This window comes from Manis pentadactyla, chromosome 4, assembly GCF_030020395.1.
Source record: "Manis pentadactyla isolate mManPen7 chromosome 4, mManPen7.hap1, whole genome shotgun sequence".
Taxonomy (NCBI): domain Eukaryota; kingdom Metazoa; phylum Chordata; class Mammalia; order Pholidota; family Manidae; genus Manis; species Manis pentadactyla.
Window position 1 is genome coordinate 27,006,418 of NC_080022.1, and position 14,059 is coordinate 27,020,476.

Sequence of the window (14,059 nt, forward strand, 5' to 3'; positions counted from 1 at the left end):
AAGGATGTAAATGTCAGTGAACCCAGGCGAGGTGTGGAGTACATTCTGTGAGTCTCTCTGGGAAAAGGCCAGTAAGAATCCAGCTAGGCAGTGACGGCTGGGTGAGGGTTCCTCAGGCAAGACTCTCACTTATCTTGCCATGCTAGGAAGGAGCTTCATTTCCATAATTAAGAGTGGCAATTTCATCTAAGCAAATTTGGAAACCAGCAAGTTTCAACTAAAATAATGCTAAATCTGTACATAATCTCACTTTACTATCTCAGAGCAGAAATATTACTTCAAACAAGCCACATGGGGAGTTTAAATAGGGCCTGTTTTTTACTTCCTAATCAGTTGCTTGAGAGGGTTGGTCTTCCCATAACATGGTCAGGAAGACCAGCCTGAACAAAATGCAGACACAGCTGGCCCCAAATCCTCTACTAGAGCACACAGAGAATGCTCTTCTCAAAAATCATACCCAGACCAGTACTCACGGCTGCCATCAATGACTGTTGAAGTGGTTGGCAGGGAGATCTCCTGGAACTGTGGTGACACAATGGCAACAGGAGGCTGATTCTGACGGGGCTCTGTAAGAAAATAGCCCAGAAGAAACTAGAAGAGGGGTTTTATAAATTACAAGAGGAGCAGGCCCTATCTGGGTGGATTATATCAATCAGTTTCCACTACGTAATTGCAGTTTGAAGCATCGACAAACACGAAAGTCACAAGACCAGATTGCCACTCTAACGTAAGACACCAGGGAGGGAGTGTTAAAGCTTCTTCCAAACCTGACTGTTCCTAAGTCCATGCCCTGTGCATCCTTTCAACACCCATGTGTTATCTGGTTCATGCAAAGTACCACAGGAGCAGTGGCTGCTTTCAGGCCAGCTGGCTACAGGTGGACAACAAGTAAGTTTTGTGTCATACAAGCCTTGGTAAACTATCCCTTGGCACAGGCTGTGCTGAAAAGATGATGGGTGATTTCTCAACCATCCTAGAGCTGACTAGGTGTGAGGGGACTAGGCCTAAGTGATGGGGAAGATCACAAACCACTGGTCCACCCAAATGACGATGAGCTGCAAACCCAGAGGCTTCCTGGAGAAATTATCACATGGTCTTTAAGCTAACCACATTTTTAAGAAGGTAAAATGATTGCCTTGGCTACAAAGTTCAAGGAATGAAAAGAAAATGTATTACCAACCAAGACAGAAAATAGTATTAAGAATTGGTGCCAACGTTGTGCTACTTTTCAATTTCCCCTAAATTTATCTGAAAATGCAAAACAAGACACTTTGCTATTGCACTGTAATCTACCAATAGCAGATCACTAAAATTGAATGACTGGATTCAGTTTCCAAGGTGAAGAAGGACTGGCAGGATTTATATGAGGAATTCTGTGTGCAAAGGCCACGTTTCCTGAAAGAGATCAGAAAGAGCCAGACACTTGGCTGGTTCTCCTTCTACATGCTCCTCCTAGGCTTCTGGCTTTCTTGTATCTCTTAATCATAACAAATGGTCCTTTCTCAGCATGACCCACGTGGATAAGCAGTTCTCGGGTAGGCAGGCGATTGCCCAGGCCATACTGTACCATGGACCAATGTGGCAAATGTTTCCTTGCCCAGCTAAGGGTCCCAACTGGAAGCAGAGTATATACTTTGCCATCCTAACATTTTACTACATTGAACTAGGAATTGCCCAATAAATATGTTACCTAAAAAAACCCAATGAGGACTAAAAAACCCTTAAGTCAAATCTACATCTCCTAGGGAATCCTCCAGAGCGGCAATGGAGACAGCCAGGGCTGGGAAACATACCTGGTTGTACTGTTACATTCACATAGCCTTCCCCGTGGGCATTCTGACCACCTACACTCACTTTGAATTCATACAGGCCAGGAGTAAGCTGCAGAAAAGAGAGGAGATCTTTTAGACAACCACGAAGAGCAACAATTATTAAAATAACACAAATATCTGAACTTTGCCATGCTGATTCTTGCACTCTGCTTTTCTTGCACTGTATCCAAACTGGAGAAAGTAAACTAGCTGAAGAAGTGAAACAATGAATTATAAACTAAAAAGCCATAGCTTTTACAAAAACTATGAAGGAACAAAACAGCAGCAGACTCACAGAACCCAAGAATGGACTAACAGTTACCAAAGGGAAAGGGACTAGGGAGGGTGGGTGGGAAGGGAGGGATAAGAGGAATAAGGGGCGTTTTGATTAGCACACAATGCACAGGGAAGGCAGTATAGCACAGAGAAGACAAGTAGTGATTCTATAGCATCTTACTATGCTGATGGACAGTGACTGTAATGGGGTATGTGGTAGGGACTTGATAATGGGGGGAATCTAGTAACCACAATGTTGCTCATGTAATTGTATATTAATGATAGCAAAAAAAACCTCAAAACACCATAGCTTTTAATGTGAATTTTATTACTAGCTGACGCTAAAACAACAAAAGGGATTTCACTATCTCTGTTCTCCCATTTTCTTTTCAGGAGAACATTAAGGGCCCAACCACCCTACTTCACAGAGTTATGAAATTAAATGATCATCTCTGCAAGAAAAACATTTTGTAAAAATACCAAATAGCTCCCAAATATCTCAATACTTTTCCCTCCCGATTTCTACTAACTGTATAAATATAATATAAAATTTAAAAATCATCCATAATCCCACTGTCCTAACACATCAATTAATCATATTTCTTATTTCCTTCCAATCCTTGACCACACACAAAAATTATTTTAAATAGTACATTTGTTCAACAAACATTTTTTGAGAACCAATTATGTACCAGTCATTATTATAGATTTGGTGCTTACAAATGAGTAAGGTAAGATTCGTACCTTCTAAGAGATATTTCAATGGTATTCAGGATCTAACTATCAATCAAAGTGTGTATGAAACTTTTTATTGTTCTTTCTTCCACTCATTTAGCATGAACACTTTCCCCATTATAACAGTCTTTTTAATAGTCACTTTAATGGCTGCAGAATACTGCATGAATTAAATGTGCCATAATTCACATAAGCATTCCACATTGTTGGATATTTGGATTGTTTCCAAAGGTTTAGTATTACAACTAGTGCTGTGATGAACACCTTTTGGACAAATTTATTTTGAATTATCCTCTTTGGGTTGCTGCTAATCAACTGCATGTGGCATTTGTGACAACTTCCTTCTTGTAATGCTCTCCTTCCTTGGCTTTCCCATCTCTGCTCACTCCTCCTTTTCCTGCAGTTTCTCTTCCTTCCATACCTTTAATGACAGTATTCCCATTTAGCAATCCATTTATTTCTTCATGCTACACACTCTCTCTGATGATCTATTACCATGGCTTCAACTGTCATCTATCTGTTTGAGGCGAGTGTGCAAATTTACCTCTGTAGCTCAGACTTGTAACCTGATCTCTAGCCCCTTCCTCCCAGCTGCTTAGGACACCTCCACTCCAATGGTTCCCAACTACCTTGAACCCACTCTGTTCAAACCTCCCCCAAACCTGCTCCTCTTTCTGTGTTCCTCATTTCAGTGAATATCACCACAATTGCACCAACATCTATCCAGGTGCCTAAGCCAGAAGACTAGAATTACCCTAGACTTCTCTTCCCCCAAACCTCCACCCAATTAATTGATCAAGTTTTATCAAGTCAACCTCCATAATACTTCTCAAATCCACTCACTTCTCTCCATTCACTATGTCATTGCCTTAGTTTTTTTTTTTATTGAAGTATTGATATATAGTACAATTTTATGTTGGTTTCAAATATACAACACAGGGGTTCAACAGTTACCCATATTATTAAATCCTCATCCCCTCTAGTGTGGTTACTATCTATCAACATAGAAAGATGTTACAGAATCACTGACAATATTTCCGCGCAGGTGTGGGGGAGGTTTGGACTGAGTGGGTTCAAGGTACATACCATCCCTGTGACCAATTTATACTGTGATTGGCCATCACCTTAATTTTTAAACATTCATCATAGCATAACTGTTGGAAGCATGGGCTTCAGAGATGGAAAGTTAACAGTTCAAATCTACTGTATAACATCTTTGTGAATTTTGGCCAACCCACTTTATTATACCAATTTTTAGTTTTGTAATTTGTAAAATAGTAATATCTACATCTTGGGATTGTTATGAACATTAAATGAAATAACTGCATAAAACAATTAGCACTGTGTCTGGCACATGAAATGAGCTTAATAAATGGGTCTTAAGTTTTATCTCATTTATTTAGGGTTTTTACTCAAGCTATTATCATCTCGTACCTACATGTTTCAATAGATCTTCCCTGGTCTCCCTTGTTTGGGTCCTACCTCTTCCAGACTGCAGTCAGGATGATCTTTCTAAGCTGATATCTGAACATGTCTTTCTCCTGCTTAAAACCTTTCAAAGGCTCTATTTCCTCTGGATAAAATTCAAAGTCCTTATTATTCCAGCATATAAGACTCTATATGATCTGGCCCCTGCATCTGTCCAATGTACTTGTGCCACTGCTCTTCTCATACCACAGGGTCCAGTCAGGCTGAACCACATAGAATTTCCTTTTCCCCAAATTTCTCTCTAATTATTTGGCCTAGTAGACATACTGCTTCCTCTGTTTGGGGTATTATCACTCCAACCTCTACCCAGTTAGGGACCTTTCATGACCCAACCAGGAAAACCCTAAGATATCTACTCTAGCTCCCCAGGGCTTCAATTCCCCATGTACTGACCTGTGTATTCCATTATAATTACCTGTTTCTGGTATCACCTACTCGACTCTATTGTCCTTGAATGTTAAGATTACAATTAATCACTGATATACTCCCAAAGCCTGTCACATAGTAATGTACAATAAACAGTTGTTAAAGAATGAATGAATGAATGAATGGGATTGCGTGGCCAAAGAATATGAACATTTATATGGCTCTTATAAATACACTGAATCCCAAAAAAGACTGAGCCAGTTTACCCAGTCATGTGGCCACAAAAAAACCAGTTATCTCCCAAATTCTAAAATCCTTATGTTACCCTTAAAAATTGTTTAGTGTATATTTTCAGCTATTACCACCATGCTTATATGGTCTTCTCACCATAAATGAAAATTTGAGAATCAGACACTAACAAGTATTGGATGTCAGCCAATCTGCCTTTTGGAGGATTCACTTTTGAAAGATTGCTCCTGACTTAAGTGTGGACAGAAAATTCTAAATTACACATTTTAGAAAATGGTCAACACCTCCACCCAGCCCTGAAAATGACAGAAGGCAAATTCACCTTGGATAGTTTGAGGATGTGGGAATGTTTCCCTTCCATTTCTCCACTGTAGTCTTTAGGATGAGTAATCAGCTGCCAGTCGTAGGTGTAGGTTTCTCCTATAGAAGGGCAGTTACAAAAATCATGAAAACACACACCTACACACAAAGAGGGCAGCCACACAGCCTGCCAATAACATATCTCTTCTAAATCTTGACAAGGCCTTAGTTTTTAAGATTTCACCCCAAAGCCTTTAGGGAAACCAAACATTCTGTTGAAAGTAGGTGGAATCTACTGACTCAGCTATAGTCAGGGCTTCTCCTCTCTCGCAGCAATGCTTATTCCTGCCCCATACCCACCATGCTCAGGGACTACCCTTCCTCAAAATACTAGGTTGTTCATGGTGCGGTAACCCAGTGAAAATAGTTGCCTTCCCAACCACTACAGTTGGACTCATTGGGAACAAAGGCCATTTTCCTGTAAAACTTCTTTTGCAACAAAGAACAGCAATGACTTCTAAATAACATGGTTCAAAAATAGCTTTTTACAGAGTGCTAACAATGCTTGTCTCACTGAGGTCATCACACCCTGATGAGTTAAAAGAGCTACTTCATTCCTGCTGAGCTAAATAACACACTGCAGAAGATGGTAGGAGATGGCCCATTTAAAACAGGCCCCACTGAAATTAATTAAGATCAAATGAAGCATTAAATGATTCTCATTTGTAGCTCAGACTATATGACTGGGTAGAGCAAGGATAGAATACTGTTACCTAAATGGAATCCCTCACCAGTAAAAGTGGTCTTAAGGGTTTTTTGTGGAACAAAATGCATTTCGGCTAGGAAAGGGTGGGATTTGATGGGAAGGTTTAGTTTAGGTTACTACCCAAAAGTAAAAAAAGAAAAGGAAAAAAAGAAACCTCAAACACTTGGCAGTGGTTTTTTCCCTTATTTTATGAGTCAAAGTTAAAGTTAATAGAACTAATTTCCAAGATAGCCTTCATCTTCAGACCAGATTTTGTTTTATAAGCCTGAGAAACAGGATCTATACTCTTCCTTTCTCCCCAAAATACTAGTTTTGTTTTGGCTAGTTGTCAGTCCCAAGAAGCTCTCACACAAATGTATTTTGTAGAAGTTAGATTAGATGAGGAGCAGGCAAAAAGCAGCAGAAGTAGTACTGGTGCTGAGGTGACATTTCTTCCAACTATAGTTGGAAATTTTTTCCCCACACAGAAAACAGACTCACATTAGTTTGGGAACTGACAATTTTATAGTATCCAAGGCTAGCAACACAAATTTCAAAAAAGGACAATATTCTTAGGACAGAAGCTCAGGGGATGAATTATACCTTACAGCCAGAAATCTGCCCAAGGGAACAACTGAGTATAAATCTGTTAGACAGAATGCTGGATTTTATGATTTGGGGCAGTGGTTTTCCAACTGTGCCTCCAAAACCTACAGGGCCCCTGAGAGGTGCTTCAGGGACTGCCACAGGATATGGGGATAAAGAGCAGGAAGAGCTGGTCTCGCCTCATTGCTCCCAACCTTTGAAAGTTTGAAACCATCTATTTCATATAACTGATGAAGATAGCTGAAGAACATGGGGAGAAGAGAGTTGAAAACAATCCGTTTCTCAACTGGTATGTTTTAGAATACTGAACCTACAAGGGGATGCTAACTCACAGAAATGTACATCCACATAGGGGTTAGAAAAGAAGATATAGTAAAGCCCAGCATATCTTCCACATAAAAGTAGAAGCGGTCACAGCTCAAAGCAGTTCCTTTCTCACTCCCATCTTCAAAGGTCACCAAGTCCATTTACCTTCACTTACCACCAAAGGAGGAAAGGAAAAACCTTCTCTAGAGGAAGATGAAATAAAGTGGTAAGGAAACTCAGCATGAGGGCAGAAATATAGAAAAGGCAGAGTATTCAGGTTCTGGAAAAGAACTTTTTGCATAAATACACTATTTGGTATTGGGTTCAGAAAGTAGGACAACTGTATTGGAAATGTGTGTAAGTACAATGAAACGACCCGTCCTGAATAGAGTATGACATTGTACTTGACTGACCCCATGCCACTATTTTCCATCAAAGAAGGCTTCACTTCTTATCAGTCTTAAGGGGGTGCATATATGTTTATAGGTCAAACTGCTATATTACCATATATGTTGAAGGTGACAGGAAGCTCAGATTACAGAAGTTTTCTTAAATAATGAATTAATCATCCCCTCATTATATATATCTTAAAATTTATATTTTGTACATCATGTTAGGCTTGTCCTTTTTTTTAGTGACAAATCTATATTAGCAATAGTCTTGGATAACTTCACTTCAAGTTCTATATTTGCTATGTACTAGTTGTTTGGCCAAAATAAGTAGGTTAACCTGAGTCTCGGTTTCTTCCTCTTTTAAAGGGGTATAATACAACCTACTTTAATGAGCATTAGCTGTATGCTAGGCACTGAAGTAGGTACCTTATATACCATTTTATTTTGCTCTTAAAGGAACCTTATGAAGTAGAAATAAGTGTCCTTATTTTACTGAGGAAGAAATGGAAACTTAGAGAAATTAAATTATTTGCTTAAAGTCATTCAGCTAAAGACTGGCTGAGCTGGGATTTAAACCTATGCTTGACATCAAAGCTAATGATCTCAAACATTATATTATATTGACTCTTGTATTACATAAATATTTGTGCATGCATATGCTATATCTTATTCTCACAGGACTTGTTGCAATGAGTAAGTTAAGGTATGTAGATATTATTATAAATTAAAACACTGTCAAAACGAAGGGGATATTTTACCTTCACGTGGTTTCTGGAGTACATATGCATTTAATTTAACTTCATTCTTAGGCAGGATAATCTGGACACTCTCTCCAGCAGATACGACCAGTTCCTTTATAACTAGAAACAAAGAAAATATACAAGAGATAAGCAATTAGATCCAGATTATCTTATTTCTTCCGTTATTTGTGGCCAAATTTATTTTATAAACAATATTCAGCTACTACCTTCATTTCTTCATTATTTATCCACTCTCTAATCCCCTAAAATTTGATTTTGCCCCAATTTCTCCACTGAAAAGGATCTCTGAAGGTCATCAATGAAATGCTTCTTAGCAATCTAATAGCTGTTTCTCAATGTTCATCCTTCATTTCTGTGGTATCTAATACTGCTAACTGCCTCCATCTTAATACTCTTGGTTATCATGACACCATATTATTCTACTTTTCTTCCTTTCTCTGAGTTTTTCTCCACTGCATTTTAACTATGGTCTATCCCTAAGCCATCTTTACATAGTACCTCCCAAGAGTTCAATAAATAGAGTTCAACTCTCTTTCAAGGATCATCTGTATGCTAATAAATAACTTTCTAATGAAATACACATGCAAAGTTCCTAGAAGAAAAGGCAAGTGCCTGTCACAAGGCCAACCTTAACTTCTTTCCATTCCAGTTGCTACAACTATAGACTTAGATTATTTCAAGAATATTAATTGGTTTCCCCTCTGCTAGCCCTCCCCACCCTAATCCATTCTGTAAAACACCCAGCACCATTAGTTTTTCAAAAATACTAACCTACCATGTTATTCACCTATGTAAGACCTCCACTTCCATCCTATGTTTAAGACCAAACTCCTAACTTCTCATTAGAGAAGCATTATCTGATCACACCACCTCACCTTTTCTACCCAATTCTGCCTGTAGTTTTATCACTTTCCCTCTTGTGCTCCAAAGAAGCCATGCTCTACTCTTGGGGACTTTGCTAACGCTTTTTCCTTTAATTGCAGTATGTGCTTGATTCTAAATACAGTCATTTGTTTCTAGCTTAAAGCCAGTCTTCTCTCCAAAAAAAATCTTCCCAAACCATTTCAATTCAAACTGATCTACTTCCAGAACTACTTTAGCGTTTTTGAAACACCCATGTCAGCTACTACCTATAAACGCTTTTTATACTCTTCGCTAGCTATTTCATACATGTCAGAGTTTCTCAGCCTTAGCACCTTTGACATCTTGGACCAAATAATTCTGTTTTGCGGGAGGGGGGCGCTGTGCATTGTAGGTATTTAGCAGCATTCCTGCCCTACACCCACTAGATGTCAGCAGCATCCCTCCTCCATAGTTGTAATAACCAAAAATGTTTGCAGAGTGTTGAGAACTACTGATTATATAAATCTTATTTCTCTAACAATAATTGTCCATTTAGTATGAGACCTGGAGAGCTTAACACGAACAACTGGCTGGTCCACCCACATTTTAAGACTGGGAGGCGAGAAGGGCCTCCTAGACAAGTTTAAGAAATTTGAGATTTACCTCTCTGCTTGGCAATACTGCACTTGGGGAGAAATGAAACCATCCACTATAGAAGAGTCAGCACTTAGACACCCCATGAGGTGGAATAAGAATTCTTTGAATGAAGAAAGGGTGGAAAGAAGGGAGGAAGGACAAAAGAAAAAAGAAAAAACCACTATACTCAAGACAAAATATAATGGACAAAAATACAGTGCAGCCCAAACTCTTCATAATTATACAAAAAATTATAGGCATTCTGCCTGAATACAAAATCTACCACAGTGCCCCAGGATTGAAGTCCTGAAATTTCATGTTATATTACCATCAAAGGAGACCCTAAGAAATTAAAAACTGGCAAAAATTTGTTTTCATCGGCTTTGCTTCACCTTGTTGACTTTTTCAGGGATAAAGATCAACTTAGTTTCTTTGATTAACAATTTCCTCCTAATACCTTAGACCAGCACTCATGAAGCACACAGACTTGTTGTTAAGGCAACACTCTATGTATAAACCTCCTTCCTATGGGTTGTTTTAAAAATAAAGATGCTGTCAGAATCAGACAAATATCTGACCTAAAATCAGCCATTCAGAAGACAAATAGGTACACAGATACAAATTTTTCTTCCCAGTGGTTTTTGTTTGCTTGATTCCTTCAATTATTTAACTGAATCTTGTGCTTTTAAGTCCCAAGCACAGTGGAATGTGGCTTGGGAAAAAGGAGCCTCATAAATTCCCATAAGCTGGGGCCTGTTGAGACAAGGATCAAGAGCCCCAAGTCCTATGATTACAGGGACACTGACAGGATTGTTTTTTCTCTACCAACTCCATTCAAAGCCATGCCTCCCTCTTTTCTTTCTGCTAAAAGGGAACACTGATCAAATGCTCTACTTTCCCATCCTATCTCCAAGGGCAGATGCAAACGGCCTCACCTGGGTGTGATGCTAAGGTGCTCTGCAAAGATGCCTGGGGGGTGGGGGTGGCATAACTGTAGGAGGGAGCCACTGGCTCAGGGGTGGCAATCTGGATTCGCCCAGGGCTTTTTACTTGCTGAGTACTAGGTGTAGTACCAGGATCCTCAGACGTCTCAGGCTGGACTGACACATTCTTTGACCAACCAGGAATCTCTGCAGTCAGGACTGTGGTTAAGGGACTGGAAATTGTAACTGCCTTGTGGACCTAAAGAAATGCAAAAATTCATTTGAGTAGGCAAAAGTTATACAGCCAGTTTTTAGGTTGTCTCATGAAATAACTGCAAGTTAAATGTTTTTTTTGAAAAAATGCAAACCTGTCAAAAATACTAAAGAAATTAATCTCTCACTACCTAAACTGATGTTAAAATTTGATAAAAGTCTTCCCTGTCTTGTTTTCTATGTGAAGTTTTGCTTGAAACAAAATAGTAATAATCACTCTATGATTACTCTTATCTTCTTTTCTCACTTACCATTTTATATTCGGTCTTTCTACAAATACTTATTAAGCACCTATTATGGAACAGGTCCTGTGGACCCAAAGTATAAATAACACACAATCGCTGTGCTCAACAAATGCACAATCTAGTGGGGCACAGAGAACTAACGGTAAGTCCAAATGATAAGTACATCTATGAAGTTATGATGAACCAAAGATATACAATGTGAGGGCACTTAACTCCTCTCTCTTAGGGAGGCATGTGAAGAAGGATGGTATAATAAATAAAGGCTTTCTGGAAGAGGAAAGCCTAGGCTGATTTTTACTTTAATTTTTTTAGCATTTTAAAATTTATTACTGTGTTTTCACCATCAAAACTTTTTGTATAAGGCCAAAAGGCAGCCATTGGTTACTCTGACAACCTTAAAGCAGACTCCAGGAATGTCACCAACAAACAGCATGACCTTTGTGACCAAATCTAGCAACCAGAACTTCATCATTTTTCTCAATAAAATTCAAGCAACCATCACTGGATACAAAGGCTGTGAATTTTTTTTGCCATTCTTGATCAGTTGGACCCTGACACACTACTGATGGCAGAATTTGGCTGTTTGGCTTCAACCCCCACTTTTTCCATCATGCTTCCCTTTGCATGGGAAAGCACCTTCAAAAGGGCTGGTCTTCAGGGCTGCGCCCAAATGTGCTTTCCCATACTGTTTATCACACCACTTCTGACCTAGTCAGTAGCTATGGAGCTTCCTGACAGTACAAAGACTGCGACACTTGCCAATCCTGCCAGCGCCGCAGGCCTGAGCAGAAGAGCTCTGAGCTGAGTAATGGAAGATGAGCTGGAAAGAGTTGAGGGCCAGACTGAAAAAGACATTATTTATGCTACTTTAAGAAGCCAGGTAATGGTGAACAAGTCAAAGGGTTGTCATTCAGTGGAGTGACATGGTCAGGTTTCTGTTTTAAATGGATCATATGGGTTGCTGTTTAGTATATGGGTTTGAAGAAATAAGACAAAGCCGGAATACCACGTAAGAGGGTACAGCATTCACCCAAATGAGAAATGACGAGTGGCAACACAAGGGTGATGGTGTGGACTTTTCTTAATCAACTTAACTAATGTGTAGTTTACATAAAATAAACTGCACGCATTTAAAGTGTATGGGTCAGTGAGTTTTGACAAGTGTATACAGCCACGTAACCACAGTCAAGAGACAGAACATTTTTATCAGCCCCAGAAGTTGGTTTGTGCCCCTTTGCAGTAAATCCTTGCCTCACCCTCAGGCTCAGGTAACTACTGATTTGTTTCTGTCACCATTAGGTAGTTTTGGGCTTTCTTGTAATTCACACAAAAGGAATCATATATATACAACTTTTGTTACTTGCTGCTTTCATTCAACATGTTTTAAAAGATTCATCCATGTTATTGTTTCTATATTTCATTCCTTTTTCCATTATTGAGATATGCCAAAATTTATCCATTCTTCTACTGATGGAGGTTTGTTTTCAATTCTCAGCTCTCATAAAGCTGCTATAAATGTTTGAATACAAATGATTTTGTAAAAATGTTTTAATTTATCTTAGAAGTATTAATTGCTGTTTATATGTAAGTGTATGTTTAGCTTTAGTAAGAAACAGTGAACCAAAGAACAAACTGATGTTCCCAGAGGGGAGGGAAGTGGGGCAATAGACAAAATAGATGAAAAGTATTAATAGATACAAAATTCCAGTTATAAAATAAGTAAGTCACAGGGATGAAAAGCACAACATAGGAAATACAGACAGTAATATTGTAATAGCTTTGTATGGTGATGGGTGCTGGCTACACTTGTTGGGGTGAGCATTTCATACTGTACATGCATATGGTCTGCTCATCACTGTCCTGTATTCCTTAAACTGATGTGGTGTCATGTGTCACCTATAATTCAATTAAAAATGAAAAAAGAAGAGAAAGAATGAAAGAAAACATGAACCATTCGCTACCCAAAGTGGCTGTACAATTTTGCATTTCTACCAGCAAAGTGTGAGAGTTCCAGTTGCTTCACAACTTCACCAATACGTGGTATTCCTTGGTCTTTTTATTTTTGTCATTGTAATCGTATCTCACTTTGATTTAATTAGCATTTTTCTGATGACTAATGAAGTCGAACATCTTTTCACGTGCTAATTGGCCAGTCATGTTTTCTTTGGTGAAGTTTATTCAAATCTTTGCCCATTTTGTTTTTTACAACTTTATTAAGTATAATTGACATTCAATAAGCCAAACAGATTTAAAGTGTACAATTTGCTCAATTCTGACATACGTGTGTACACCTATGAAACTATCACCACAATCATGATAATGAACATGAACCCTCACTGCAGAAGATTCCTCGTGCTCCTTTGTAAGCCCTTTTCCTCCCCATTCCCATCCCTAAGCAACCACTGTTCTGCTTCCTGTTACTTCACGTTAGTTTGAATTTTCTAAAATTCTGTATATATGAAATCACAGTATACACTTTTTTTGTCTGGCCTTTTTCACTCAGCAAAATTTTGTTATTTATCCATGACACTGTGTGTATCAAAAATTATTTCCTTATGATTGCTGAGAAGCAGTCTGTTGTATGAATATGCGATTTGTTTATTCATTCACCAATAGATGGATATTTGGGTTGATCCCAGTTTTTGGCTATTACAAATTGAGTTGATATAAATATTCCTCTACAAGTCTTTCTATGGACATACCCTTTCTTCTCTCTTGGGTAAATATCTACAAATAGAATGCCTGGTAATATGGAAGATGTACCTTTAACCTTTTAATAAAAACTGCCAAAAATTTTTCCGAAGTTAATGTGCTATTATATAATCCCACCATCAGTGTGAGCATTCCAATTGTTCTACAACCTTGCCAGTATTTGGTGTGGGAAGTCTTTTTAATTTTAATTTTAATGTGTAGTGGCATCTTGTTCTGGTTTTAATTTGCATTTTTCCTGATGATTAATGATTTTGAACATCTTTTCACATACTTATTGGACACCTGTATAACTTCTCTGGTGGACTATCTGTTCAGATTCTTTGCTTTATTTATTAGTATTCTGAGTTACAAGAGCTCTTATATATTCTAGAAACAAGTCCTTTGTTAGGTAT

At 38.5% G+C, this 14,059-nt stretch overlaps 1 protein-coding gene and 1 pseudogene across 3 annotated transcripts in view; both read right to left on the bottom strand.

The window, feature by feature from the left end:
* The window catches only part of KIAA0319L (KIAA0319 like), a 128,376-nt gene that overhangs the window by 25,972 nt on the left and 88,345 nt on the right, over window positions 1–14,059 (bottom strand). For all 3 annotated transcript variants that reach the window (XM_036911933.2, XM_036911932.2, XM_036911934.2), the window contains exons 4-8: window positions 10,450–10,696; window positions 8,033–8,134; window positions 5,248–5,345; window positions 1,794–1,881; window positions 474–566 (exon numbers count right to left, since the gene is read on the bottom strand). In XM_036911933.2, the coding sequence (XP_036767828.2) occupies window positions 474–566; window positions 1,794–1,881; window positions 5,248–5,345; window positions 8,033–8,134; window positions 10,450–10,696 (628 nt within the window). The remainder of the gene's footprint in view (window positions 1–473; window positions 567–1,793; window positions 1,882–5,247; window positions 5,346–8,032; window positions 8,135–10,449; window positions 10,697–14,059) is intronic.
* LOC118925733 (40S ribosomal protein S23-like) lies at window positions 10,734–12,335 on the bottom strand (annotated as a pseudogene).